A 25,712-nucleotide genomic window follows, 5' to 3' on the forward strand; every position below is an offset into this window, starting at 1 on the left:
CTATTTACTATTTATATAAACAAAATGTATAGAATGCTTCATTTTTATGCAGGTAATACAGTTCTGCATTACTGTGTTCCTAACTTGACTGATGCTTTTGAAAGACTGCAGTCTGGGTTTAACATTGTACAGTCCATATTTCACTTACCCTGAATGCAGAAAAAACTAACTGATGGCATTCACAAAGTCCAGTAAATATACATCCTAACTCTCAATTGTAACAAAGCAAGAAAAATGTATAGATAAAATATCATGCTATAAATACTCTGGTCTTTTGAATGATGATTATTTTCAAATCTCACACTGATCTAGTGTGAGATTTCAGGCTGAACGGCCTTGTTCTCGTCATTATGTTATTTTGATGATCAGGATTAAAATATCATTAGCAAAGGTCCATAGAGTTTGGTAAAAAAAAAAAAAGGCCTTCAAATTCTTGCTTCAAATGCTCCTGTCTTTTGGAATGATCTCCAAAAAAAATTCAAATTACAGGAGCTCATTAAATTAAATTCATTTAAAGCTTGGAGCAAAGACATGGAATTCATGAGAATTTGGGACTGTAATTGTGGTTTTTAAGTTTTGTATGACTTTACCTGGATTCCTTTTCGATGTATGAATTTGAAAAAATGTGTATCGTTATTTCCATGTTTTATGTGCACCATTGTGTCACGGATATTTCAACTGCTTTCTTGGCGAAGTCTCTCTTGCTAGAGATTCTGAATCTCAGGAAACTGACCTGGTTAAAAATTTTAAAAGTACCCCTATTTACAAGTTTGCTACCGTTGCGAAATGATGGTCTAGGAGAACTGTTGCCTGTAGAATCAGTTGAACACTCAGGAAAATCATTAGGTTAGTTATGAATTCCTAGTTGTGGACCCAGATCATGTGGCAAGCAGCATTAATAATGTAAAATGGCGGTTAAATCTGAGTTCAGAGCAGCAGCCCGGCGTGTGCATTCCAGGAGCGTCCTGCAAGGCCAGTTTTGCGCTGCCTTCTCACCAGCAATTAAGGCCTTGAGAACAGGATGCCTGGATTTCGAGCCAATTTGTGACTAAAGAGCTGCTGCTAAAACACCCCAAAAACATGCCTGGATTCTGACATCAGTCCTATCTGTGCTTACCTGATCACAGGGAGAGGTCTGACTAAAGTGACACTGCCAGACAGGAATTGATCTTGCTGCCTTCCAAATTGTGACCATCCTACCATTTGAGTTCATTCTCCACTGAAAGTCTTCCGTCTTGCATTGCGGGAATCTTCATGCCTTTCTGTAGCTCCCCAGAAAAGAAAACCACCTTTCGAAATCTGCGGCACTTTTCCCGTTCACAGCAATCCGTAGGCTGCACAGAACCCAAGAACAGGACTGGCTGGTTCCACGGTGTAATGGCCAGCATCCTGGGCGTCTTTTCCAGTGATCCAAAATTAATTCTCAGTGGGACAGTACTCCTCTGCCTCTTTGATTTCATTGCATAACCATCTCTTTCTTCCAAGCGTAAGCTTGCAGAGTTGCCCTATTTTTCCTGGAGGAGACTGCTAGCCTGTCCTGCTCACTGGCTGGTTATCTCAGGGTAGTGTGTTGCTAATAAGCGCAAGGTTACAGGGCAGACTGCTGTACAGGCTAGAGCTGGTTCAGCTTGAGGTTCCCGTATCTGGTCAGCTAAAAGAACAAGGCCAACTTCTCACCATCATGGAATACATGGCAGGAATATACTGTGCTAGCAGGCCAAAGGGAGAAATCTGTGCCACATTACAGATATCTTGCTGTGAACACTTGCAGCGTCTGGACTCTGATGAGGTTTCCACACTCAAGTCTTCCTCAAAGTTACTTTCCTCAAGGTACTAATGCTCACGCTCCATGCAAGCTGCTTTCATAAAGACTGCGGTCACTCAAGGTTTGCTGCTTCTTCCAGTTGTCTGGTGTCAAACTGGACGGTCACAGTATCGGCTGGCATTCAGGGTGTTTTCGAACACCAGAGGTTCCCTCAGTTAATTGACTGGCTAAATAATCTGCACACATTGCCCTCAAGGCCTGCATTGGCAGCAAGAACCCAGACACTACAGCCCCCATAGAATTTAATTTAACCCGTCTTATTAACCTTGTTAGAGACACAACTCCCAAAGTAACCAAAAAATTAAGACAATCCCATCCTCTCTGTAAATACATTTAGGAATCCTAAAGTCCAGTCCTGCAGGGCTGTATCGTCTGCTGTTCCAACTTCCTATCTAGCAGAGGATAATTTATCCCTGGGAAACAGGTTGTGCAGATTCTTTAGCAAATCATTGACAAATTAAGCAATTAAGTGCAGGAACACATCAAAACCATCACACACAGAAGCCCAGGATTTCATTTTGAGATCCCTGGTTTGTTCAGTTGCAAATCTCAATCGCAAAAGACCAAAATGATACCAGTGGGATAGAACTCCTCTTTTTATTTAAGGGAATGGAGGAATCTTCTGAGTTTGAAAATACTGTGTATGCATAACAAATGTATTTTTCTCTCAACAATTCTGAAGCCACAATCACAATATTCAAGACATAGCTGAAAAGTTGAAATAGGGCGTCTTGCTTTTGATTTAATTTCAACTGCTGCTTCAACAAAATGTTCTGAAACCTCTCTACAAAAGAGGAAAGGGGTCATTATTCCTGGTCTTGGTTGTTTGGGGTAGGGTGCTGTACATTTTATTTGTTGTGGGCCAAAATATTTACATAAGTTAGAAATGAGAAAGAAGGTGAAAACCAACATATTAAATGGCCGTAGCTCTTAACATTTTTTTGGTAGACCAAATTTAGTTCATTTTAGTTCTGGAAATATAATTCCATTTGGTACCTGGACAATTGGACCACAATGCTCTTTGAATACAAGTGGCTTTATATGAGGAATATATTGCATGCAGTTCAGATATGTTTAAAGTGGGGCTCTTCAGTGTTGACAGAAAGGGTATTTAGGTTGCTCTGAACGGTCTTTGCTGACATCTATATTCAAACATCTCCCCTTAAGCATCCACTGAATACAGGTACACATTTTTAATAGACCTCAAGTTCACTCAAGACAGAAAAATATTGTTTCCTCAACCATTTTCTCAGAGTAAATGCTATGTAACATCAGTACTGCTAAATTCTATTGTGCAAAGGTTAAAATGGATACCACACAAAAAACAGTGCATTGTGGAAATGAAGGCAACCAAGACAGAAATGGGCAACAAACTACAAAAAAAAAAAAAAATCAAGACACAGCCGTTCATTGCTAAATTTGAAACGTCCTGCACAAAGCATGCCTGAAGGTACACCTGCACCTCAGACTGCCGTTACTCAGGGTTTTGGGATGTTGGCTCTTTAATGGCAGCCTGCAGGTCAATCCAGGTCCTCCCAGGCTCAATACCAAACAGTGCCTCTGAGATGCACCTTTCAGAGAAGAAGAGTTCTCTGCAGGAGGGAGCCCACAGATTTCTCAAGGAGAACTACAGCATCTTTATTCACAACGCTCTACTTTATTTGTACAGTCTATTCTCCAGAGATCTCAGAACTAACCGAGCACTCAATGAAAGCTTGGGTTTCCTGAAATGCGAGACGTCTCAGACTAGGGAAGAAAGGGAAATACTCACATTAAAGGCAAACGGACAACAGACTGCCTTTCAGCACGCAGACCAACGGACTACTGGCACATTACTAAAACTTTAGAAATCGCCCGTGCTATTCATGCTGAGCCCAGAGAAGTAAAACTGCTCCATCCTAGATTCCATGCACCAAAACAGGACAAGCTGAACTTTAAATTCTCCTCAAAATCAGTAAGCAGATATTCACCAATATTTAAACATGCTATACACCAGCAAAGGCCCAAACCAAACATGTGCTCCAGAGCCCCCCCCCCCCCCCCTCACCCCTTCTTCCAGGACATCATTACAGTTCAACTCGCAGACATCTTCACCTATAACTCATCACTTCCTATGTTTTCAAACTGCATCAAAGGACACGTATTTGAAGGTATATTATCATTTCTAAAAATATACTTTAAATGCAACATGAAATTAAACTGAAACGACACTTTTGCTTTGTATTCTTTTTTTTTTTAAAAACAGGAATTTTATGAGTGACAGGTTATATCGGCTGTGTAGAAAATCAACAAAAATAAATACAAGTAAGTTTTTACAGGACTGTTTCTACCATACAGGAACTACAGTGGAGAGCAGCACAGAACATACAGGTCCCTGCACCAGACTGTGGACGTGTGCTGAGTCAGTCTTATTACTGGTCAGTTGAACTGCAAGGCTTGCTGTGATGGAGAGCGTGCGCATGCTCTCTTCACCCAGACTTGAACAGGAGGATGGCCACCTGGCCCAGGTAGAAGTAGATGAAATGCTTGGTCTCGTGGGTCACGTAGCTGCCAAAATTTCTACCCACAATGCAGTGCCAGGTGGGATTGTACTTCTTGTCAAACTCCTGGCAAAACAAACACAGCAAAAAAAATGTGCTTTTAAAACATTTGGAAAATTTGATGAGTCACTGTGTAACTGACTGTGCTGAGAATTTATTATATTTATTTTTTGCTAAACTGGGCAGTCACATCAGTGGCCAGGCGTATGAAACGCAAGTGCAGGCTGCCAACAGCCTACCGCTTCAAACAGGTTTTCAGCTCCCAATTACACTAGAGAAACCCTGAGTAGAATTTAAGGCCTGAAGAGATCAAATACTATTAATAAGCCTTTTCTGTTCAGTTTATATTTTGAGCTTTTTTATCCTCAAAGCAGAAGCGTAATGTTAGTTCTCATATCACCCACTCTCGGAGGACTGGGGGCGAGTCATTCGAAGACCTTGTTGCTTATGTAACACCGCAATTTACATTTTCACCAATCGACTGTGTGCCACTCGGTGGGCTGCCAAACGAGTGCATTTCCTTACAGAACGGGCATGCTGCTCATACTTAGAGAGGACATACTCTGCATTCGAAGGAAATGTTACTTCCTCCTCATACATTTGGAGGAAAAAATGTGCACACCTTTATCGTGTTGTGCAACACCTTAAATGTAAGAAAATGCGTGCAGAGGGTTTTAAAATGAAACGGCAGCAGACTCTGCCCTTCTCCGCACATAAACAAAATCTCTCTCCTCGAGCCTTACAACACCACTCCGGCGAGTCCCGCGGTTTCACCCTGCGGTAGTGGCGTGTCTGCCTCTGAAATGCATCGCTCCGCTGGCTTCTCCACGCGCACGGTAGTCGGGGACTAACAGCACTGCGCCGTTTCGGCTCGTTCTGAGTCCGCTGGGCGGGGCTACCTTCTTGATGTACGCGGCGATGTCCTTCTCGATGTTGTACTTCTCCAGCGCCTGCGTGGCGCACTCCACCGCCTCCTGCTGCATGTCCTCCGACATGTCCGCGTTCTTGATGACTGCCTTCCTGTCCGACATGGTGCCCTGCAGGGGGAGGGCAGGGGTGTGAGGAGGGTAGCACGGGGAACAGCTGCACGGTTAGCCAACTCACAAGCGCAGTTACACCCAACCTACACATCACCACATGGCTCTTACAACCGCAGCTACACCACTACAGCCAACTCACAAGCACAGCTACACCACTACAGCCAACCGCAGCTACACCACTACAGCCAACAGCAGCTACACCACTACAGCCAACTCACAAGCACAGCTACACCTACAGCCAACAGCAGCTACACCACTACAGCCAAACTACATATGACCACAAGGCCCTTACACCGCAATTACACCTTTACAGCCAATCTACACTTCACCACAAGGCCCTTACAACTGCAACTACACCTTTACATCCAACCTACACTTCACCACAAGACCCTTACAACTGCAGCAACACTACAGCAATCTACATATCATCACTCTCCTTTCCAGAGAATCCATCATATATGCTTCTTAAGCTCAATGGTCTAGGAGGCACCTAGTAAAATGACTGATTTGAGCGAGTTGCAATGCCAGAATTTCTAACCAAAAAGGCATTTGAGCCAATGCTAGCTAATGCAATGCGTGTTAGCTAGAACTTATTCTATCAGGCGATAGCAAGAGCTTTGGGTTGTGTAAACCTGCAGAAAATGCACTTACGAAGTACAATTTAAGCATACTCTATTTATTTTTATTTTTTACGGTGTTATGGGGTATCCAATGTTAATTATCAATACAAATGTTTTCACTGCAAATAATATTTGGAACAAACATCTTTAGAACGCAACAAGGCTAAACCAACTTCCACCCTGCTAGTGAAATGCGGTCCATTTATTGCATAACCGCCACCACCTTTTTCAAGCAAAACCACCATGCCGATGTGGTTTCTATGGAAACGTTCACCTATCAAGCAATGCTTATTAATAAATTAGCTAGCAAACTATTCGTTAGCCAAAAACGCCCCCCACCCCCAATCAGAGCATCACGGTCAGAGGAAGGTTCGAGTGCAGCAACAAACCATCGAATTATACATTTTCTACCATTCTTAAGTACCTCAATACCAAACCAATATCCAAAACTAATGTTAAGATGTTGCAGAAACCATGTAACGTTAAGTGTTGGTAGCTCCAAACCGTAAAGATTTACAAAGTTTCATTCTACTCATTCTTTTCAGCCTAACTGGGTGGCTAGCCAGCCAAGACTATTTTCCTACAGTCGAAATGAATGAACGAATGAATGAACACACAAATCTGGCCCTCACATCTAGTGCCGTTTGGATTTTTCCTTCTTGCTAAACAAACTACACATTGATGCCTACCGTGTTTTTTTAGTGTTTGCTGGATGTCAAGTTTGATATTCCTACCAGGCCACGCCGATTTACTCGCTTGCAAGAGTCCAAATACTGTATTCACCCGGTGCGGCGATAATAGTTTACTTGCCGACTGATCCCACCCTTTCCGCCCCTAATTGGTTATGTGGAACACATGCGCTCATGCCATTGGCCGTTTTGTGCAACTCTCCAGGTTTTTACGCCTGCATTTTATTTCAGACCAGAATCCTTTGCGATTTAAAGACGCCAGTTTGTTTCCATGGCTACATTTTGCGTTGATTTACACACTTGACTACCAGAAAACGCAGCACTTGTACACATGTGGTGCGGATTATTAACATACATCATTAAAAATATCACTTAGCGTTATCCTGCATGCTTGTAAACATGACAGCAACCCTAAAAATTCAGATGCCCCAACACTAAGAAATTCTAGAATATTTTACAATGTGCCTGCCGTCATTGTAGCACTAAAATCTACACGGACGTCTTTCTGCATTTAAACAGTTTATGCACAGTACCCGGAACTGCTACCGACATAGTTTACGTTAACAATTACATTAAGCCAGATGATGCTTTACAGCCTTAACCGGATAACGTCGTTTGCTAGTACTATTCCAATCATTACATAACACCCGCCTCCTCTTCTTAGTTCAATTAGCTACCTCTACTACACCTATCTGGTTTCTACGGAAACGTCCACTCAACCATTGTAAATTGTGTTGGCTAGTGTAACGTAGTCTACCAAATGTTTTATCACCGAAGGGTGCTTCGCATGTCGACTATAGTTCCACTAGTCTAGCTAATTTGCCACAATCAATTCTCCTTAACATTAAATGTCCGTTTTAGCCATTGATTAGCTAACCAGGTGGCTAGGTAATTGGGTAGCTAGCTGTTATTTCAGGCACCGTTACAATTGTGAGATAGCTATCGACAGCTGTTTTAATGTTAGCTTTGTAGCAAATAATGTTGCTACTAGCTAGCCAACGTTACACTGGTCAAGTTAGCTAGCTAGACTAGTCAACTGTAACATTAGCGTTCGGCGTTTGCACATTCGAGTTCTAAGTTCTATCCTGTGCACAAACAGATAAGTTCATGCAAGTTTTCTCTTGTTGAACACATTGATAGAGGCATTCTCTTTCTGCGTGAAAGATACATGGTTATCGTTTGCTGCTCGTATCTTACCAGACTTGTGTAGTAACGTCGGTCAACTACTGTCAATATCAGCCGATCACGACTCGAGTATTCCCGCTGGTTCTATAGTGAGTTCAGGGCGGAGTTACCTCGAGCTATAACCCTTTTTTTTCTGTTCACTATTGGCTATTGGAAACATTCCCGATTGTGCCATTGGTTGCTTAAAGCAACTCTCCAGGTTTTTATTCGTGCGATTTATTTCAGACCACAATTCCTTGCGTCTCAAGACGCCACATTTGTTTCCATGGTGATATTATACATATATTTGGCCCCATCCCACAAAATATTTGATGTGCAATTACCTGAGCTGTTCTGTTTTAGGCATAGCAAGTAATTGAAAAACTATTCACAAGCTGGTAATTGCTGTAAAATATGGAATTTGCCAAGCAGGCAGAATTTGGGGTACACTGTGAAATTGTGAACAAAATATTAATCTCTACTTTGTTAAACTAGTTAAGGTTCTTCGAGCCATACACAATGCAAAACAATCATTTAGCTTGGCCAGTTCTGAACGATTTAATAGTCTAAATACTGCCAACCGTTCTTCCAGAAATAGCTCCTAATTCAAATGGAATAAAGTGTAGTGTTCCACGCAGGCACACTCACACACGCACACAAACACACACACACACACACACACAGGGCTTCAGTACATTTTCCATCCCCATTGATTATTTCTTGTTTTGCTATGTAGCAAACTTAAATTTAAATATATGCTGTTCTTCTCCTGTATAAGTAATTGTTGTAAGTATTCACCCCCCCCTTACCTGTACTATCAATTTTGGTCAAAGGGGTTTGGAATATATATATTAGGGCCAAAGTAGCTGGTGGTTCCTGTTGTAATCTACACCTCAAAATTACAAAAAAAAGTACTTTACTACAACCATGACACAAATTTGAATGTAGTTTGACTACCAGTAAACCGCCGCAAAATGCAATTAAACTACTACTTTAAATGGAGGCTAGTTAAACCACTATTCAACACTGAACCTAAATTTGGCTAGGTTTATTCCATTTTCTTGTGAGATCACACTAAATACATTGCCAGAACTACCTGTATTGAAGTCTTTGTTAAATTGTATGTTTGTGAGGTTTCATGCCTGAAACAGCAGGTTAGATCTAGCACACTGTATCCCATGTGACTCCCACAGTGGGATGACCTGAAAATTGATCTTCGCTGTTCATCTAACTTGCCAGAACTGGACAAAAGCTGGAAGCGGGCGAATGGGGAAAAATTCCAAAATCGAAATGAATGTGCAAAGGTCATCCAGACATACCTGAGAAGGCTGATAACCGCATAGTTTTGTCCATTAATCCATTATCTTAGCTGGAGCCTATCCCAGCATGCATTTGGCGAAAGGCTGGGATACACCCTGGACAGGTCCAATTCATAGCAGGGCACACACACTATTCACTCACACACTCATACCTATGGGCAATTTAGAGTCTCCAATTAGCCTAAGCTGTACATCTTTGGACTGTGGGAGGAAACGCACACGGACACGGGGAGAACATGCAGACAGAAAGGCCTCGGCTGGAATTCAAGCCCAGGGCCTTCTTGCTGTGAGGTAACAGAGATGCCACCCATGCAGTTTCGCTGGCTGATTAATTTGAGCTGAGGCGTGAGAACCTGTCTGTTTTTTGTTGATTTATTGATGATTCCTGGCAGCGATGTTTGTGACACCCTTTCTCTCTGCTCCAGCCCAGCATGCAGTGCTATAGCACGCCCAGACTCGCAAATAGAGGAAGAAGCAGGGGACATGCTTGAGTTTGCTTCACTTCCACAAAAATAACCACAAGTGAAATATTAGCCGTGTAGCAGAGACCAAAGAAGTGTTAAAAAAGCAGACTCTTGTCTAACTGCTTTTTCTATGACTGATGTAAACACATTCAGGGTGTTCCCAAGACTCTCATTGGACAGAATCACAGAGCGTTCATGGATAGAGCTGAGGTTCATAGGGGTGAGGCTTCCTGTCTGTGGTGACACTTAGTGCATAGTGGAGCTCCCAGGGTCAGCTTAATCAGTGAATGAATCAGTCAGATTGTATTTAGTAAAGTGAACTTCGCAATCTGCTGCCACAGAGCTTCACAGAAACTTAGGGATGAGTAAGAGAATAAAGAGTGATTTCTGCACACGCAACAGAAGCCGGTGAGGTCATGCCTGGAGCTCAGGAAAACTCCCAGAGATATAAGCTAAGGATCTGCATTTCCGCCTACTGAATTCCAAGCCTTAATGGCATGATGGTCCAATCTTTCAACACTCTCAGAGTTCAGCTCCTCTAAAAGTTCTCAAGTTCATGAACATGAATGCTGTACCGTCTAGCTGTGACTGGACAGCACTGACCTGAAACACACTACGGAGCCCGTAGATTTACTGGGATTCATTTTTGGGCTGGGGGCAAGGAGATGGTCCAGCGTTCCACGGCCACAACAGATACATCTTTAATCACCCAGCATTTCATTACTGACTGCTCAGTGGACAGGTTTTCATAGAGAGATCCAACACACTTGCACTAAACACAATGCATTTATTAAATAGGTTTACCACATCCATTCCCATGTTTAACGCTTAGAGGTACTTTAGACATGCTATCCCGAAGCACTACATTCATATTCTTATGGCTACACTGAAAGTTATGGCTCATTAATCCACCACATCCACTTAATGCAGGCTATCAATCTCAGCAGCTCATGAAATAAACTTACTGCATACAGTGCCATAAAAAAACATTCGCCCTTTCATGATTTCCTCTATTGTTGTATATTTATCAAACTCAATGTTTTCAGATCGTTAGACAAAATGTAATATTAGACAAAAGGAAACTGAGCAAACACAAAACATTTTAAAAATTATTATTTAATTTATTTAATGAAAAAAGTAATCACACACCCATATGAAAATTAATAATTGACTCAATCCCTTAGTTGCTCAATTAACCAAATTTAATTGATTAATTAAGATTTAGCTGATTGGACATACCTAGGCTTGATAGCAATCAGCCTTGTTGAATCTAAACCTCACTCATAGGGAACCTTACCATCAGAGTGAAGAAGTCACCACAAAGTTTCTAAATGCACCCTATGCCACGATCAAAGGAAATACCAGAAGGGATGAGAAAAAAAGTTGTTGAAATACATCAGCCTGGAAAGGGTTACAAAGGCATTTCTAAGGGGGTCATTCCTATGTTCTCAGGGTCCTATGTTCGCCAGATTTATATGGCACATAATGGGAACATGACAAAGGGTCCTATGTTCCCAGGGTCCTATGTTCCCCAGCTCTATATAGCACATAATGGGAACCTGAAAAATCCCCCCCAGCTCTGTATTCGCTTAATATGACATGGGCTATTGTGGGAACTCGTCAAAGGGGTTTTCTGTTCCCCAGCACTGCCGTATGGCTCTCAATATAATAGGCCTACACTTGAGGGAACTTATCAAATGGTTGGAGTCATGGTATCACCAAAGGTCATAGCTTAATACTTCCTTAAGTGAAAACTAGCCTAAAGTATACATGTTTTTGAATCCAACTCTCACACTTAACATCTGTCTTCTAACTGATATAAAAAACATGAATAGGGTAAAATCGGACTCCACCAAACCACAGTGAGAGCCATTATCTCTAAATGGAAAACACTTTGAACTGTGATGAATCTTCCCAGGAGTGGCTGCCCTACCAAAATTTCCCCAAGGGCACAGTGACAACATATCCAGGAAGTCACAAAAAATCCCCAAAAAACAACCAAAACTCTCCAGACCTTTCTAGCCTCAGCTAAGGTCAGTGTTCATGACTCCACAATAAGAAAGAGACTGGGCAAGAATGGGATTCATGCACAAATAGCAAGGAAGAAACCACTACTGACCAAAACAATGCTCGTTTCACAATCAAGAAGTGGGCAAATACGTTTTCACTGCACTGTAAAAGTCCAAATAGAACTGCAGGTGGTCGTTACAGTTAAGAAATAAATACACCTCTATGATTTAAAGCCCCAGTCCCCCCCCCCCCCCACACACACACACAAACACTTAAATTAAAAAGTTACAATGTAAAAAAGTTTAAACAGCATTTTTCACTCTTGTGTATTATCATGCACCCCATGTCCAAAGGGTCAAAAATGACCCACCCTCGCCAGACCCCTGTGATTAAGTCACTTCTCTAAATCAACATTTTTCACGCAGAAACAACCTGTCACTCATCAAGTCGGTAAATAACTGTTCTCCTACTTCACAGTCCTGAGAGTCTATATTTCTTTACACCACACCACTCGTTTGCACTACAAAACACAAATCATAATAAATATATTTTTTTCCTGTAACAGATGCTTAACTTTGATTATAATTTCTGGCTTCCTAAATGAAGGATTATAAAAGACTCATATGACAATCGCTGTACCCTGATGGTGTATGAATGCTATAAAAATACAAAAAAGGACCAATATTTACCTTTTTCTAATGGTAGGGTGGTAGGGTCACAGAAAAAGTAATCTAATTTCATGCTGAAAAAATTAAATTTTGGGGGTTTTCATTGCTGTTAAACTCAGGATAGGGCAACACAAGGGTTAAACTTGTACTTGTTGCACTTGTTGTACGTCGCTCTGGATAAGAGCATCTGCTAAATGCCTGTAATGTAATGTAAAGGTAATGTAATGTAATGTAATGTAAATGTAATGTATAGTAATGTAATGTAATGTAATGTAAATGTAATGTAATGTAAAGGTAATGTAATGTAATGTAATGTAAATGTAATGTAATGTAAAGGTAATGTAATGTAAATGTAAAGGTAATGTAATGTAAATGTAATGTATAGTAATGTAATGTAATGTAATGAAAATGTAATGTAATGTAATGTAATGTAATGTAAATGTAAAGGTAATGTAATGTAATGTAAATGTAATGTAAGGTAATGTAATGTAAATGTAATGTAATGTAATGTAAATGTTCTGACACAGAGAAAGCCTGTTAAGCCGCTTTTCCACCGCATGGTACCGGCTCGACTCGACTCGCTTTTGGTACCAGGCTCTTCGTTTTCCACTGCAGATAGTCCCCCCATCAATGCAGCTGATCGTCATTAGCGACGCCGCCTTTGGTATCGCCTCAGCTCGCTTGGAACCTCGAAGGAGGTGATACCAAAAAAGTACCAGGTACTATCCACAACTTTTGCCCGATGGAAAACCAAAAAAGTCGAGCAGAGTCGAGTCGAGTCGGCACCATGCGGTGGAAAGGCGGCTTTAGAGAAGGCGATTAGAGAAGCCCGGTGAGAGATCCTGAGTCTCCCTGAAGGCCGCTGCTCTCCCTCTCACTCGCTGCGCTCTTTGGGCTCCCTGTACTTCCACAGGATGTAGTCGAAGATGTCCTTCTCAGAGTCCACAGGCAAAGGCTCTCCCGCTATGCCTACAGGAAGAGACTGCGTGTTAATGGCAGTCACGCAGTCAGAAAAGGTGCTAATAAGGCGTGTAAAAGCTGGGATAAAAAGCAATAAAACTCCAAAAAACATTTAAAAAATACTGACAGTGATGCCAGTGCATCTGCAAATGAATCTGTGTGCATCATGTGTTCAGAAATGAACAGGTGTTTGCCATCCACACCACAGTGGCTGTCACATGTAGCTTTTCACACAACCTGAGCACATTAAGCCTACTTCTGTAAGGCTATCTCACACATGACAAAAACGTAATAAACGCTAAGACTCAGGGATCATGGGCTGTCAGTGAGGTCATCACGAGGTCAACCTTCCCATTGTTACAGAAATAATCATGACTCAGACAGGGCTGTCAGCAGATGGAAAAATGTTGATTCATTTTTCCCCGTTGATTCATTTTTCCCCGTTAGTTGAATCAGAATATTAGTGTGCATTTTAGTTATTTTAATCTTTCCATATCTTTAATTCAAGAAACAGCAGCACTGATTACGGATTCATCTATATTGTGTTGTTCAGAGCACACTTCAAAAGTTCTGCTAGCATCTTGCCAAGACATTTAACCCATTTCTAGACTTAATATGTTTTGCGTGGGATTAATTGATTTGTCATACTGGGGGTTTCATGGACACAGATTAAGTTTAGTCCTGGACTAAATGGAGTTTTGTATGGAGTCCAGGACTAGGCTTAATCTGTGTCTGTGAAACTGGCCCTGAATGAACCAAACACTAAGTGTTTACTACAAAAAGACACAATAGGAGCCTGCAGTCCACCAGGACGTGTTCGGCAGGCTGTACAGCAGAGTGTCTCTGGACTCAAACATGCTTCATTTCATCGGTCAGTAGAATGCTGCTGGTAGGAGAAGCCACCCTGGAGAATTCACATTTTCCACCCAGGTTTGGACAAAACCAATCCATATCCCATTTCTTGCGTTTGGGGCACAATTGTGACATGCGTTATGTGTTGGACTGGTCGTGGAATTATATACACGTCACACAGAAAGACAGCCATACACTGACGCATCAGAGCAGAAAGTAAAAATAACTCACCGGTGACCCCTAGTGGACGAATGGTGTACTCATTGAGAGTAAAGCCCTTCTCCAGAGCACGAGTCCTCATGTTCTTGTTGAAAATGTCGCTCCCAGTGAAGTAGAGCACACCACAGTAGTACTGATCCTTAGGAATCAACCTGAGAGAGAGGTAGAGAGAGGTAGAGGGGTAGAGAGAGAGACAGAGAGAGAGAGAGGTAGAGAGAGGTAGAGAGAGAGGTACAGAGATGTAGAGAGATAGAAAGAGAGGTAGAGAGAGTTTGAGATAGAGAGAGGTATAGCGAGGTACAGTAAACACATATAGAGAGAGGTATAGAGAGGTAGAGAGATAGAAAGAGAGGTAGAGATAGAGAGAGAGAGAGGTAGAGAGAGATAGAGAGATGTAGAGAGATAGAAAGAGAGGTAGAGAGAGGTAGAGATAGAGAGAGAGGTATAGAGAGGTACAGTAAACACGTATAGAGAGAGGTATAGAGAGGTAGAGAGATAGAAAGAGGTAGAGAGAGATAGAGAGAGAGAGAGAGATAGAGAAAGAGGTAGATAGAGGTAGGTAGAGAGGTAGAGATGTAGAGAGAGGTAAATGTGATGTTGTGAATGAGACAGAAGGAGTGGAGGAGGTGTGACGCACAGAAAACACAGAAGAAACTTTGACACTTCAAGACAGAAGAGATGCCAAATCAAGCCAGGCTCACCCTGTGAGTCTATTCCATGAGCATTTAGCAATCACTGCCCAAGACCATACAATGGAAATGATTTTCTTTTCTATTTTTGGCGTGATTGAGCATTAAGTGCTGATTGTAAGTCACTGACTGGCTAAAGATGGCACACGCCGGGTTTCAAAGGCTTAAACTGGCTGCTGATTGAAAGAAAACCACAGAAGCCTGCAGACACTGTGGCCCTCCAAGACTTGAGCTTCAGACCCTTACAGCCAATCAGAAGCATGGTACAGCCAATCAGAAGCATTGTACAGCCAATCAGAATCAATGCTGGTGTGACCAAAAAGACTTCAGAACACCCCTTGCTGCACGCTTTCCAAAACAGTCATGAAGCCTTTCCTGAACTCTATGGTGTCATGTAGCTGCTGGCCGAAGAACGCCGCGGTTCACCTGATGTCAATGCGCCGGTGAAGATAGTCCTCCTCTTCCGCTCCACGCGCCAGCTGACATACTCCCTGAAGAATGGAGGGAAGGAGGGATGGAGGGATGAAAGATGGAGGGGTGGTGGCACTCAGTTTATTTTTTGGTAGACATAATACAATCATACAAAATGGCTCAATTTATCCCCAGTGTCTGAGTGTATACTGAGCCACATGTGTTGAGTGACACATGTCCATCCCTGGGCAGCAACTCTACTTTCAGAAGGGCTCTCCTTCCCAAAAAGCATGTTTCAGATGCAGGACTCTGCAAGTAAAACACCCAGGCAACCATAACTTCCAAAGCACCATTTTTAAACCTTCCAAAAGCGGAGGGATCATTACAGTAAGATTACCTGAACCCTGATTAGGGTGAAGTTCCGCTCTAACGAGGCCTGAGCATAGCCCAAGCCTCACACAGGTACTACAGGCCACAGACACTCATTTCAGCCTCACCATGTACTTGCTGTCTCCTTTGGAGAGCGTGTCAATGATGAAGCCCACCGACTCCAGATGATCCACAACAGCATGCAGCAGCTTGGGCTAAGGCAAGGAAGACTGACACCGTTAAACCTGAAGGAATCACTGCATGCACACAGACACCATTAACCCACCTGAACGAATCACTGCATGCACACAGACACCATTAACCCACCTGAATGAATCACTGCATGCACACAGACACCATTAACCCACCTGAACGAATCACTGCATGCACACAAACACCATTAAACTGCCTGAACGAATCACTGCATGCACACAGACACCATTAACCCACCTGAACGAATCACTGCATGCACACAGACACCATTAAACTGCCTGAACGAATCACCGCATGCACACAGACACCATTAACCCACCTGAACGAATCACTGCATGCACACAGACACCATTAACCCTCCTGTTCTGTTCATTTTTTAGGTACAGCAAAAATGTTCCCGGGTCAATCCCCATACAGGGGGGGTTTGCAAATACATGAAATGAACCATTTTCATTTAAAATGTTGATTACACTAATTAAGGCCAGTAGAAGAAGTTTCATACTGAAAAAATAATTTTAAGTATTTTTCCTAGATTTTCAAACTTTAAAAAGGGTCAATTTGACCCGCAACATAACAGGAGGGTTAACCCACCTGAACGAATCACTGCATGCACACAGACACCATTAACCCACCTGAACGAATCACTGCATGCACACAGACACCATTAAACTGCCTGAACGAATCACTGCATGCACACAGACACCATTAAACTGCCTGAACAAATAACTCTTCTAAACCTCTTGCTACTCACCACACCTGTAATTCAGTTAGCACACTGAGCTACTCTCCACACCTGTAATTCAGTTAGCACACTGAGCTACTCTCCACACCTGTAATTCAGTTAGCACACTGAGCTACTCTCCACACCTGTAACTGTAATTCAGTTAGCACACTGAGCTACTCTCCACACCTGTAACTGTAATTCAGTTAGCACACTGAGCTACTCTCCACACCTGTAATTCAGTTAGCACACTGAGCTACTCTCCACACCTGTAACTGTAATTCAGTTAGCACACTGAGCTACTCTCCACACCTGTAACTGTAATTCAGTTAGCACACTGAGCTACTCTCCACACCTGTAACTGTAATTCAGTTAGCACACTGAGCTACTCCCCACAGCTCCAGCATCTTGCTTCTTACCTGCTTCTCAGACTGGGAGGTGTAGTCCGGATGTGTCAACAGGATGTCAATGTCACCACTGGACTGAGCTCCTGGAAGAGTGTACACACACACACACACACACACACACACACACACAAACGCTGGGGTCATTCAGCGTCTGTTCCAGAAGTTGGGTTGCTATGGCAGTGGCAGTTGTGTCTCACCTCTCCTGTAGCTTCCACAGATGGTGCCGATATACAGGGGGTCCACCACCTTCAGCTCTTTCAGAATCAGAGCCTGACCAGATAGGAAACGCAGCTGTGAGTCATGTGACACAGTACCCAAGCAACATGGCTGCTTCTGAGTGCAATATCAAACACGAGCACACAAACCATAGAATACCTCATGCAGTGAGCAAAATAGCAAAGGACAGTCTCTTTTTTCAGTAAAAATACAGCTCTAGTTTAAAATAGCTTGCAGCCGTTTCTGTGTATAGTATGCACAAAATGTACAAAATAATTTCCGTCATTTTTCAATAGAGTCAATTATTATAGATAAAGTACCTGCGTACTAATCCTTCCACAATCTGCTGAACATCATAATGAAATTAATGTGGTTTCATTAAAGACGCCTGGACTTCAACAAGCATGTAATTAGGTCTGAAAAGTTTTAATTCATTACTCCTCCAACATTCTGAAGCCTAGTTGTGTGCTTTTTTTAGCCAGTGGATTGTAAATAATAACAAGGCAGAACCAGAATAGCTGTTGATACAACACACCTCCATCGTTTCCATTTCAGATCGAGGAATTCTCTTCTCAAAATCCTCAAAGTACCTGCCGAAAATGGTGCGTCAATGAGAAACTGCAGCTACAGACATTAATGCACACGCATGCCAACATGCATGTGTACATGCGTGCAACCACACATGCATACATAAGTATACATGCATGCAACCCAAGACACAAATATATCTGCATAACGTTTTCACTCACATAGCAAGCAACCCCAGATTACGATCAATGCACCCTCACACACACATGATCTTAAGCAACGCATCCTCACATCTTAAGCAACACACACTCACATATGCACGTTCTTCAGCAACGCACCCGGGCATGCGCACACTCTTAAGCAACGCACCCGGGCATGTGCACACTCTTAAGCAACGCACCCTTAAATCAAATCATCGCTACGCTCTTACTTCAGTCCAATCTGTTGGTGATGATTAAGTTTATGCTGGATTTTCTTCAGATCTGAAAATGCATAAAAAAGAAAAAAAAATTAGTGCAAAAAGGTAGGAGAAAACCACTGTGTGAAAAAAACTTTTAAATTCTGCTAAATAAATAAAGTAACATTAAAAATTTCAGCTTTTTTCACTTTCAGTTTAAGACTGAATTCATTCATATACAACTGACCATAAAACACAAACTATAATCGAATTTTAGAGTGATTGGTATGTGTGAGTGTGTGTGTGTGTGTGTGTGTGTGTGTGCATGACACACGTTCGTCCCTCTGTCTTTGGGTGTGAGTGTTTGTGAGCAGGTGTGAGAGACAAATATTTCATACCATCCAGAGTCTTCACCCCATCTTCCACAAATTTACGAGCAGCTGCAGGGCTGCAGACAGACATGAGACAAAGATGGGACAGGTCTGAGACAGGTCTGAGACAGAGCTGAAATAGAGATGAGACAGAGATGAGACAGGTCTGAGACAGAGCTGAGAGAGAGCTGAGATAGGTCTGAGACAGAGATGAGACAGGTCTGCGACAAAGATGAGACAGAGCTGAGACAGAGATGAGACAGGTCTGAAACAGGTCTGCGACAAAGATGAGACAGAGCTGAGATAGGTCTGAGACAGAGCTGAGACAGAGCTGAGACAGGTCTGAGACAAAGATGAGACAGAGCTGAAACAGGTCTGAGACAGACCTGAGACAGGTCCGAGACAAAGATGAGACAGAGCTGAAACAGGTCTGAGACAGAGCTGAGATAGGTCTGAGACAGACCTGAGAGAGAGCTGAGATAGGTCTGAGACAGAGCTGAGACAGGTCCGAGACAAAGATGAGACAAATCTGAGACAGAGCTGGGACAGAGATGAGTTCTGAACAATGTCACATGAGCTGTGCTACCTGTACTACTCAGACAAAAACAGCCCACAGAGGGGCGTGACATACCCAATGCCTGTGACTCTGGTCAGAAAGTTGATCGAAGTGCTGGTGTCATCATTGCGAATCTGCATCACATTAAAAATGGCATAATAACACATTGGGAACTATGGCAGTATCACTGTAATCATACAGACAAGTGACATAAAAAAAACAAAAAGGCAAAAGCAACAGCCAGGTTAAAAGCAGACTCATATTGTTTCACATTACATTACATTTATTTATTTGGCAGACGCTTTTATCCAAAGCAATGTACAATAAATGCATACCGAAAGACAATGGAACAATTACAAAGCACAGGTCTAGTAATGCACAATCATGTAACAGTTATCCATAATGAGTTTTACCAAATGTTCTCCACAGACTATTGCTTTGGATCCATTAGAAATTGTTATTTGAAGAAATGTCATTAAAAATATCACATCTGAGTAAAAACACTCGGTAAAAAGAGAGAAAATAAAAAGTGAACATGTGGGGTTCTTGAGTGGATAAAGGCACCTGTCCCAGTTGTTCAAGCCTGGGCCCTGCATTAGCCAGGTATGACGGGGTTCCACAGGTATGATACAGGTGGGCCTGTCTGTCATGCCAGGGCATTTGCATTGAGGTACTTGGTTACTGCTGAACTAGATCCTCCCAACAAAATGCCTGGCACATACAGGACACCAGCTGTTGCCAGTGAAAACCCTGGCTGTCCTCTGATTGGTACAAGCTCTCCTCCAATTGGTACAAGCTCTCCTCTGATTGGTACGAGCTCTCCTCTGATTGGTACAAGCTCTCCTCTGATTGGTACAAGCTTTCTTGTGTAGAACCGTTTGGCCTGTGAGGTGTACCTGTCGCACTGGGTGAGGTGTGAAATGGCAGAAGGAGCTCGAGCTCCAGGGCCCTGTGGGAACAGGCTGGTAATATCACATAACTGGCAGCTCCAAATTGAGGGGGAAACATAACATGAGAAAAATAATTAACATTAGTCCAGGTGAACACTACGGATGGTGAATTTCCATCACAAACACCCGAGACTGTGTGCTGCACACCTGAGCCCTCTCCCCCCTTCTCTCTCCCCCTTTCTTTCCCTCTTTCACAGGCTGCTGCTCACCCTTTCCAGCTTCCGCAGTTTTCCAGTGGCGAGGAACTCATCAATCTTTTCTGCAATCTTCGCTCCAACCCCATCCTGTTCAGAGACAAAAATGAACACAGACAGGCTGAGACACAGGGTTGTCAGGCTGCCATTTTATATTCTAAATCTGACAATATTGCCTTTTTTTCCTCAACTGCTTTAGAATAGTAATATAAAATTTGGCTCTTTTGGCTGTTCGTGATTCAATGTACTGAAATAAATTTTTAATGAAACATTTCTTTGTTGTCTTTTTTGTTTGCACTTATATCATGAACGAAACACGAAAAATATTTTCATGAAAACATTTCTATTTAAAAAATGTTTTAAATTCTATTTTGCTTACGTTTATTGTGAGAGTTTTTGTGGTTTTATATTATCTTCGATTTGGATTATTTAAACAATACGCTAATACAACAGGCTGAAGCCCTAGTCCAAACACCGGTAATTGGCTTAAAGCTCTTCATAATAGTTTCTGGGATCAAAGAAAGAAAAGAAAAACGATTGCTGCACTACACAAAGCACGACCACCAGTCAATGTGTCAGTGGCAGGGCCTTCCCTGAGCTACAGTGCAGGGCTCGACTACACCGTGAATTCCAAATTTAGGGAAAAGAGTTATGAAAATGACCCCTTAAGCCAGTACCCAACAGCCTGGGCCGTATTCAGGAGAAACAGCACATTCACCAAACGTCACATTACATTTACATTAAGCATATGTTCTTATCCAGACAGACATACCGCAACAGGTCTGAAAAATCTGCCTGAAGAACGTCGCAGGTATGGCAAGGTATAGCGCTGTGCACACTATGACCATGTTAGCGCTGTGCACACTGTGACCATGTTAGCGCTGTGCACACTATGACCATGTTAGCACAGTGCACACTGTGACCATGTTAGCGCTGTGCCACAGCCGGCACACTGTGACCATGTTAGCACTGTGCTACAGCCGGCACACTGTGACCATGTTAGCGCTGTGCTACAGCCGGCACACTGTGACCATGTTAGCGCTGTGCACACTGTGACCATGTTAGCGCTGTGCACACTGTGACCATGTTAGCGCTGTGCTACAGCCGGCACACTGTGACCATGTTAGCGCTGTGCACACTGTGACCATGTTAGCGCTGTGCTACAGCCGGCACACTGTGACCATGTTAGCGCTGTGCTACAGCCGGCACACTGTGACCATGTTAGCGCTGTGCTACAGCCGGCACACTGTGACCATGTTAGCGCTGTGCCACAGCCGGCACACTGTGACCATGTTAGCACTGTGCTACAGCCGGCACACTGTGACCATGTTAGCGCTGTGCTACAGCTGGCACACTGTGACCATGTTAGCGCTGTGCTACAGCCGGCACACTGTGACCATGTTAGCGCTGTGCACACTATGACCATGTTAGCACAGTGCACACTGTGACCATGTTAGCGCTGTGCTACAGCCGGCACACTGTGACCATGTTAGCGCTGTGCTACAGCCGGCACACTGTGACCATGTTAGCGCTGTGCACACTATGACCATGTTAGCACAGTGCACACTGTGACCATGTTAGCGCTGTGCCACAGCCGGCACACTGTGACCATGTTAGCGCTGTGCTACAGCCGGCACACTGTGACCATGTTAGCGCTGTGCTACAGCCGGCACACTGTGACCATGTTAGCGCTGTGCTACAGCCGGTACACTGTGACCATGTTAGCGCTGTGCACACTATGACCATGTTAGCACAGTGCACACTGTGACCATGTTAGCCCTGTGCCACAGCCGGCACACTGTGATCATGTTAGCGCTGTGCTACAGCCGGCACACTGTGACCATGTTAGCGCTGTGCACACTGTGACCATGTTAGCACTGTGCACACTGTGACCATGTTAGCGCTGTGCTACAGCCGGCACACTGTGACCATGTTAGCGCTGTGCACACTGTGACCATGTTAGCACTGTGCACACTGTGACCATGTTAGCGCTGTGCTACAGCCGGCAAACTGTGACCATGTTAGCGCTGTGCTACAGCCGGCACACTGTGACCATGTTAGCGCTGTGCTACAGCCGGCACACTGTGACCATGTTAGCGCTGTGCACACTGTGACCATGTTAGCACTGTGCTACAGCTGGCACACTGTGATCATGTTAGCACTGTACTACAGCCGGCACACTGTGACCATGTTAGCGCTGTGCACACTGTGACCATGTTAGCGCTGTGCTACAGCCAGCACACTGTGACCATGTTAGCACTGTGCTACAGCCGGCACACTGTGACCATGTTAGCGCTGTGCTACAGCCGGCACACTGTGACCATGTTAGCGCTGTGCTACAGCCAGCACACTGTGACCATGTTAGCGCTGTGCTACAGCTGGCACACTGTGACCATGTTAGCGCTGTGCCACAGCCGGCACACTGTGACCATGTTAGCGCTGTGCTACAGCCGGCACACTGTGACCATGTTAGCGCTGTGCTACAGCTGGCACACTGTGACCATGTTAGCGCTGTGCACACTGTGACCATGTTAGCGCTGTGCACACTGTGACCATGTTAGCACTGTGCTACAGCCGGCACACTGTGACCATGTTAGCGCTGTGCTACAGCCAGCACACTGTGACCATGTTAGCGCTGTGCACACTGTGACCATGTTAGCACTGTGCTACAGCCGGCACACTGTGACCATGTTAGCGCTGTGCTACAGCTGGCACACTGTGACCATGTTAGCGCTGTGCACACTGTGACCATGTTAGCGCTGTGCTACAGCCGGCACACTGTGACCATGTTAGCGCTGTGCTACAGCCAGCACACTGTGACCATGTTAGCGCTGTGCTACAGCCAGCACACTGTGACCATGTTAGCGCTGTGCTACAGCTGGCACACTGTGACCATGTTAGCGCTGTGCACACTGTGACCATGTTAGCGCTGTGCTACAGCCGGCACACTGTGACCATGTTAGCGCTGTGCTACAGCCGGCACACTGTGATCATGTTAGCGCTGTGCTACAGCCGGCACACTGTGACCATGTTAGCGCTGTGCACACTGTGACCATGTTAGCGCTGAGCACACTGTGACCATGTTAGCGCTGTGCACACTATGACCATGTTAGCGCTGTGCTAGCTGATCTATGCTTACCTGGTTGAATGTTACTGATCGGGCAGAAAGACAGGATGTGGATTATAGATTTTATAGACTGTGCGTTTGTCCTTTGACTCTCTGGTCAGACATTCTTACCAGTTTCTTCGCCTCTGTGCCACTCTTGATCTTCTGTGGGTATTTGGCAATAACCGAGGCAGCTTTCCTATTTGACAACAGAGACGGAGCACACTCCAGTTTAGGCCAAATCTAACCAGACATTAGTACATCATATCTTTTCCTCTGAGATATATATATATGTATTATTCTATTTTGGGCAAATGCTGGCATTAGAAAGAAATATGATCACGTTCAGATACATTGATATGTATAAACTTACCTGTAAGCATTATACTTATGGATCGCCCTGTTCACATTCTTTTCAAAATTGGCCAGTTCTAGGAGGGACAGAAAAAGGGATAATACTTTAAACAACTCCAGCTGTTGAGTGAGGTGTGCTTTGTTAGAGTTGGAGTGAAAACCTACAGGATGGTAGATCTCCAGGATTAGGGTTGGGCAGCCCTGCAGTAATTTAATTGGTGGACTCACCAAAATTATGTTTCTATCAAACAAATTCTTTAAGAAATATGTTTACTTTTGTATAAAATATGACAATTACTCCATATAATATTCCATATAATTAATTTCCACGCTAATAAAGTCTGCTTGTGAAACACTGAAAATTTCATTGGAATTGTATCTATTTTATAGTTACAAATCAAAAGGGAATCCTTCAAGTTGATCAAATACAAATTCGGACATTAAGTAGAAGAGCTATTTTTCAAAAATGATTGTAACCAATTAATCTTAAAAGTGTAATTCAAAGAAGAGAAGTCCAAAAAGTTCTTTTAACAACCTTAACCCTTAGAAGAGAAGGTTTTTTGGAATACTTCTTAAATATTTATGTCAGTGTTCTAGAACTCCGTTTCTTTCAATTACCAGCAGTGATCATCGTTACATCATCATTAGAATGTTAAGTTAAGACATTCTAATCACAGATTTTTGACGTCTTGCAGGGTTAACATGTCTTGTCTGCACGAGTGACGCCACTCCTCTGTCAAGCAGAAAGCCCTTGCAGCCTTTTTCGTAGATATCCAATCAGGGACCGCATAGGGGGCTTTAATTGCCTACGCAACACATACGTAACGTGCCCTGAACAGCTGTCAACTGACAGTAACTACGAACCTTGTTGCCATATAGCACGCCGAAGAAAGCTTCGCTTATTGGCAAAAGTACAGCAAGTTCATAGATATACTAGTATTAACTAATGATATCGATGCATCGACCTAGTTACATTGCTTTAAATGTATCAAAGAAAACACCTTTACTAGTTAGCGACATTGACATGCAGTAGCTAGCTAGCTAGCTAACTGCATTCGTTACCGATCTGCTTAGCTGACCAGTCTAAAGTTAGGAATAGCTATGTTGGCGAGTAACATCATCAGTTCAGCGTCAGACTATCCACATAAGCTCTAACGTTAGCCTAAATTAAAGGCTGATGACTAATATAATTAGCCGCAGTGATCAAACTAGATATAGCTACTTTGCAAATCATGCAGCTAGCTAAATTAGCTAATGTCAGTATCCCATCACATACCTATAAGGAAATCCGTAATTCCCTCGTTCAAAGTTTCTTGAGGCGCTTTTCTTTTGCTCATTGCTGTTATATTTAGCGATTAGCAACCTACGTATTTATTACAGGTGGCCTTAGCTGAGCATACAGACTGGCTAGTGATATAAAGGACAGGCAATGAGAAACCAAATTATTTCTGACAGATCCTCGGATACCAGGGCAGAGCCACGTCACGTCTGGATGTCGCTGTTTGTCACGCGTTCTCTCGCGTTGACAGAAAGCAGACGGCTCGGGGCAAGACCTATTTTTTACAGTCTCTGGGCAAGACGTTTCTCAGTTCTGTCTACGTGAGACTGCAAAAATAGATATGACAAACCAGTACTATAACAGTTATTACTACTACTGCTGTTGTTTATAGGCTATTTTTTCGCAGCATTAACGTGGCCAGTCAAGATGACCATGACCTAAATATCACACAGGTTCTACACATGAAACTCAAGCCACTCCACATCAAATCAGTTTTTTCACACCTTTGAAATTTCAAAGCTCTCTATGATGCTCCGTCAGCCACCTAAAGTAATATGTCCTATCCTTGACCTGTAATAATA

At 43.2% G+C, this 25,712-nt stretch overlaps 2 protein-coding genes and 1 long non-coding RNA gene across 4 annotated transcripts; all 3 read right to left on the minus strand.

Annotated features, from left to right (window-relative positions):
* Nucleotides 1-2,403: 2,403 nt before the first annotated feature.
* On the minus strand, nt 2,404-8,065 carry LOC118213120 (dynein light chain 2, cytoplasmic-like). Of its 2 annotated transcripts, none has more exons than XM_035391824.1 (3): nt 7,912-8,065; nt 5,265-5,402; nt 2,404-4,431 (listed from the first exon to the last, which is right to left on the minus strand). In XM_035391824.1, the coding sequence occupies exons 2-3, from the start codon at nt 5,394-5,396 to the stop codon at nt 4,294-4,296; spliced, it is 270 nt and encodes an 89-aa protein (XP_035247715.1). In that variant the 5' UTR covers nt 5,397-5,402; nt 7,912-8,065; the 3' UTR covers nt 2,404-4,293. The 2 variants fall into 2 exon arrangements, with proteins under 2 accessions (XP_035247715.1, XP_035247716.1); XM_035391825.1 differs by lacking the exon at nt 7,912-8,065 and adding an exon at nt 6,715-6,870.
* Nucleotides 8,066-12,789: 4,724 nt separating this feature from the next.
* On the minus strand, nt 12,790-25,349 carry LOC118212265 (DNA polymerase beta-like). The gene is made up of 14 exons (XM_035389983.1): nt 25,129-25,349; nt 23,872-23,929; nt 23,631-23,697; nt 20,408-20,482; nt 19,324-19,382; nt 18,720-18,769; nt 18,355-18,406; nt 17,932-17,986; nt 17,378-17,450; nt 17,193-17,263; nt 15,968-16,054; nt 15,486-15,550; nt 14,383-14,522; nt 12,790-13,308 (listed from the first exon to the last, which is right to left on the minus strand). Exons 1-14 carry the CDS (start codon nt 25,187-25,189, stop codon nt 13,214-13,216), a joined length of 1,008 nt encoding a protein of 335 aa, XP_035245874.1. The 5' UTR covers nt 25,190-25,349; the 3' UTR covers nt 12,790-13,213.
* On the minus strand, nt 16,061-17,186 carry LOC118212266. The gene is made up of 3 exons (XR_004762192.1): nt 16,846-17,186; nt 16,644-16,808; nt 16,061-16,412 (listed from the first exon to the last, which is right to left on the minus strand). It is a non-coding gene; the product is annotated as an uncharacterized LOC118212266 (long non-coding RNA).
* Nucleotides 25,350-25,712: the final 363 nt, after the last annotated feature.

Source organism: Anguilla anguilla, chromosome 14 (assembly GCF_013347855.1).
Source record: "Anguilla anguilla isolate fAngAng1 chromosome 14, fAngAng1.pri, whole genome shotgun sequence".
Lineage (NCBI taxonomy): Eukaryota > Metazoa > Chordata > Actinopteri > Anguilliformes > Anguillidae > Anguilla > Anguilla anguilla.

Excerpts from the sequence above, each read along its gene's own strand:
- LOC118213120 (XM_035391824.1), bottom strand. The coding sequence starts at position 5,396 with ATGTCGGACAGGAAGGCAGTCATCAAGAACGCGGACATGTCGGAGGAC. Across the intron at positions 4,432-5,264 it reads TCGCCGCGTACATCAAGAAG|GAGTTTGACAAGAAGTACAA; the intron begins GTAGCCCCGCCC and ends TTGTTTTGCCAG.
- LOC118212265 (XM_035389983.1), bottom strand. The coding sequence starts at position 25,189 with ATGAGCAAAAGAAAAGCGCCTCAAGAAACTTTGAACGAGGGAATTACG. Across the intron at positions 19,383-20,407 it reads AACTGCGGAAGCTGGAAAGG|ATTCGCAATGATGACACCAG; the intron begins GTGAGCAGCAGC and ends AATGTGATGCAG. Across the intron at positions 15,551-15,967 it reads AAGGAGACAGCAAGTACATG|GGAGTATGTCAGCTGGCGCG; the intron begins GTGAGGCTGAAA and ends TCCATTCTTCAG.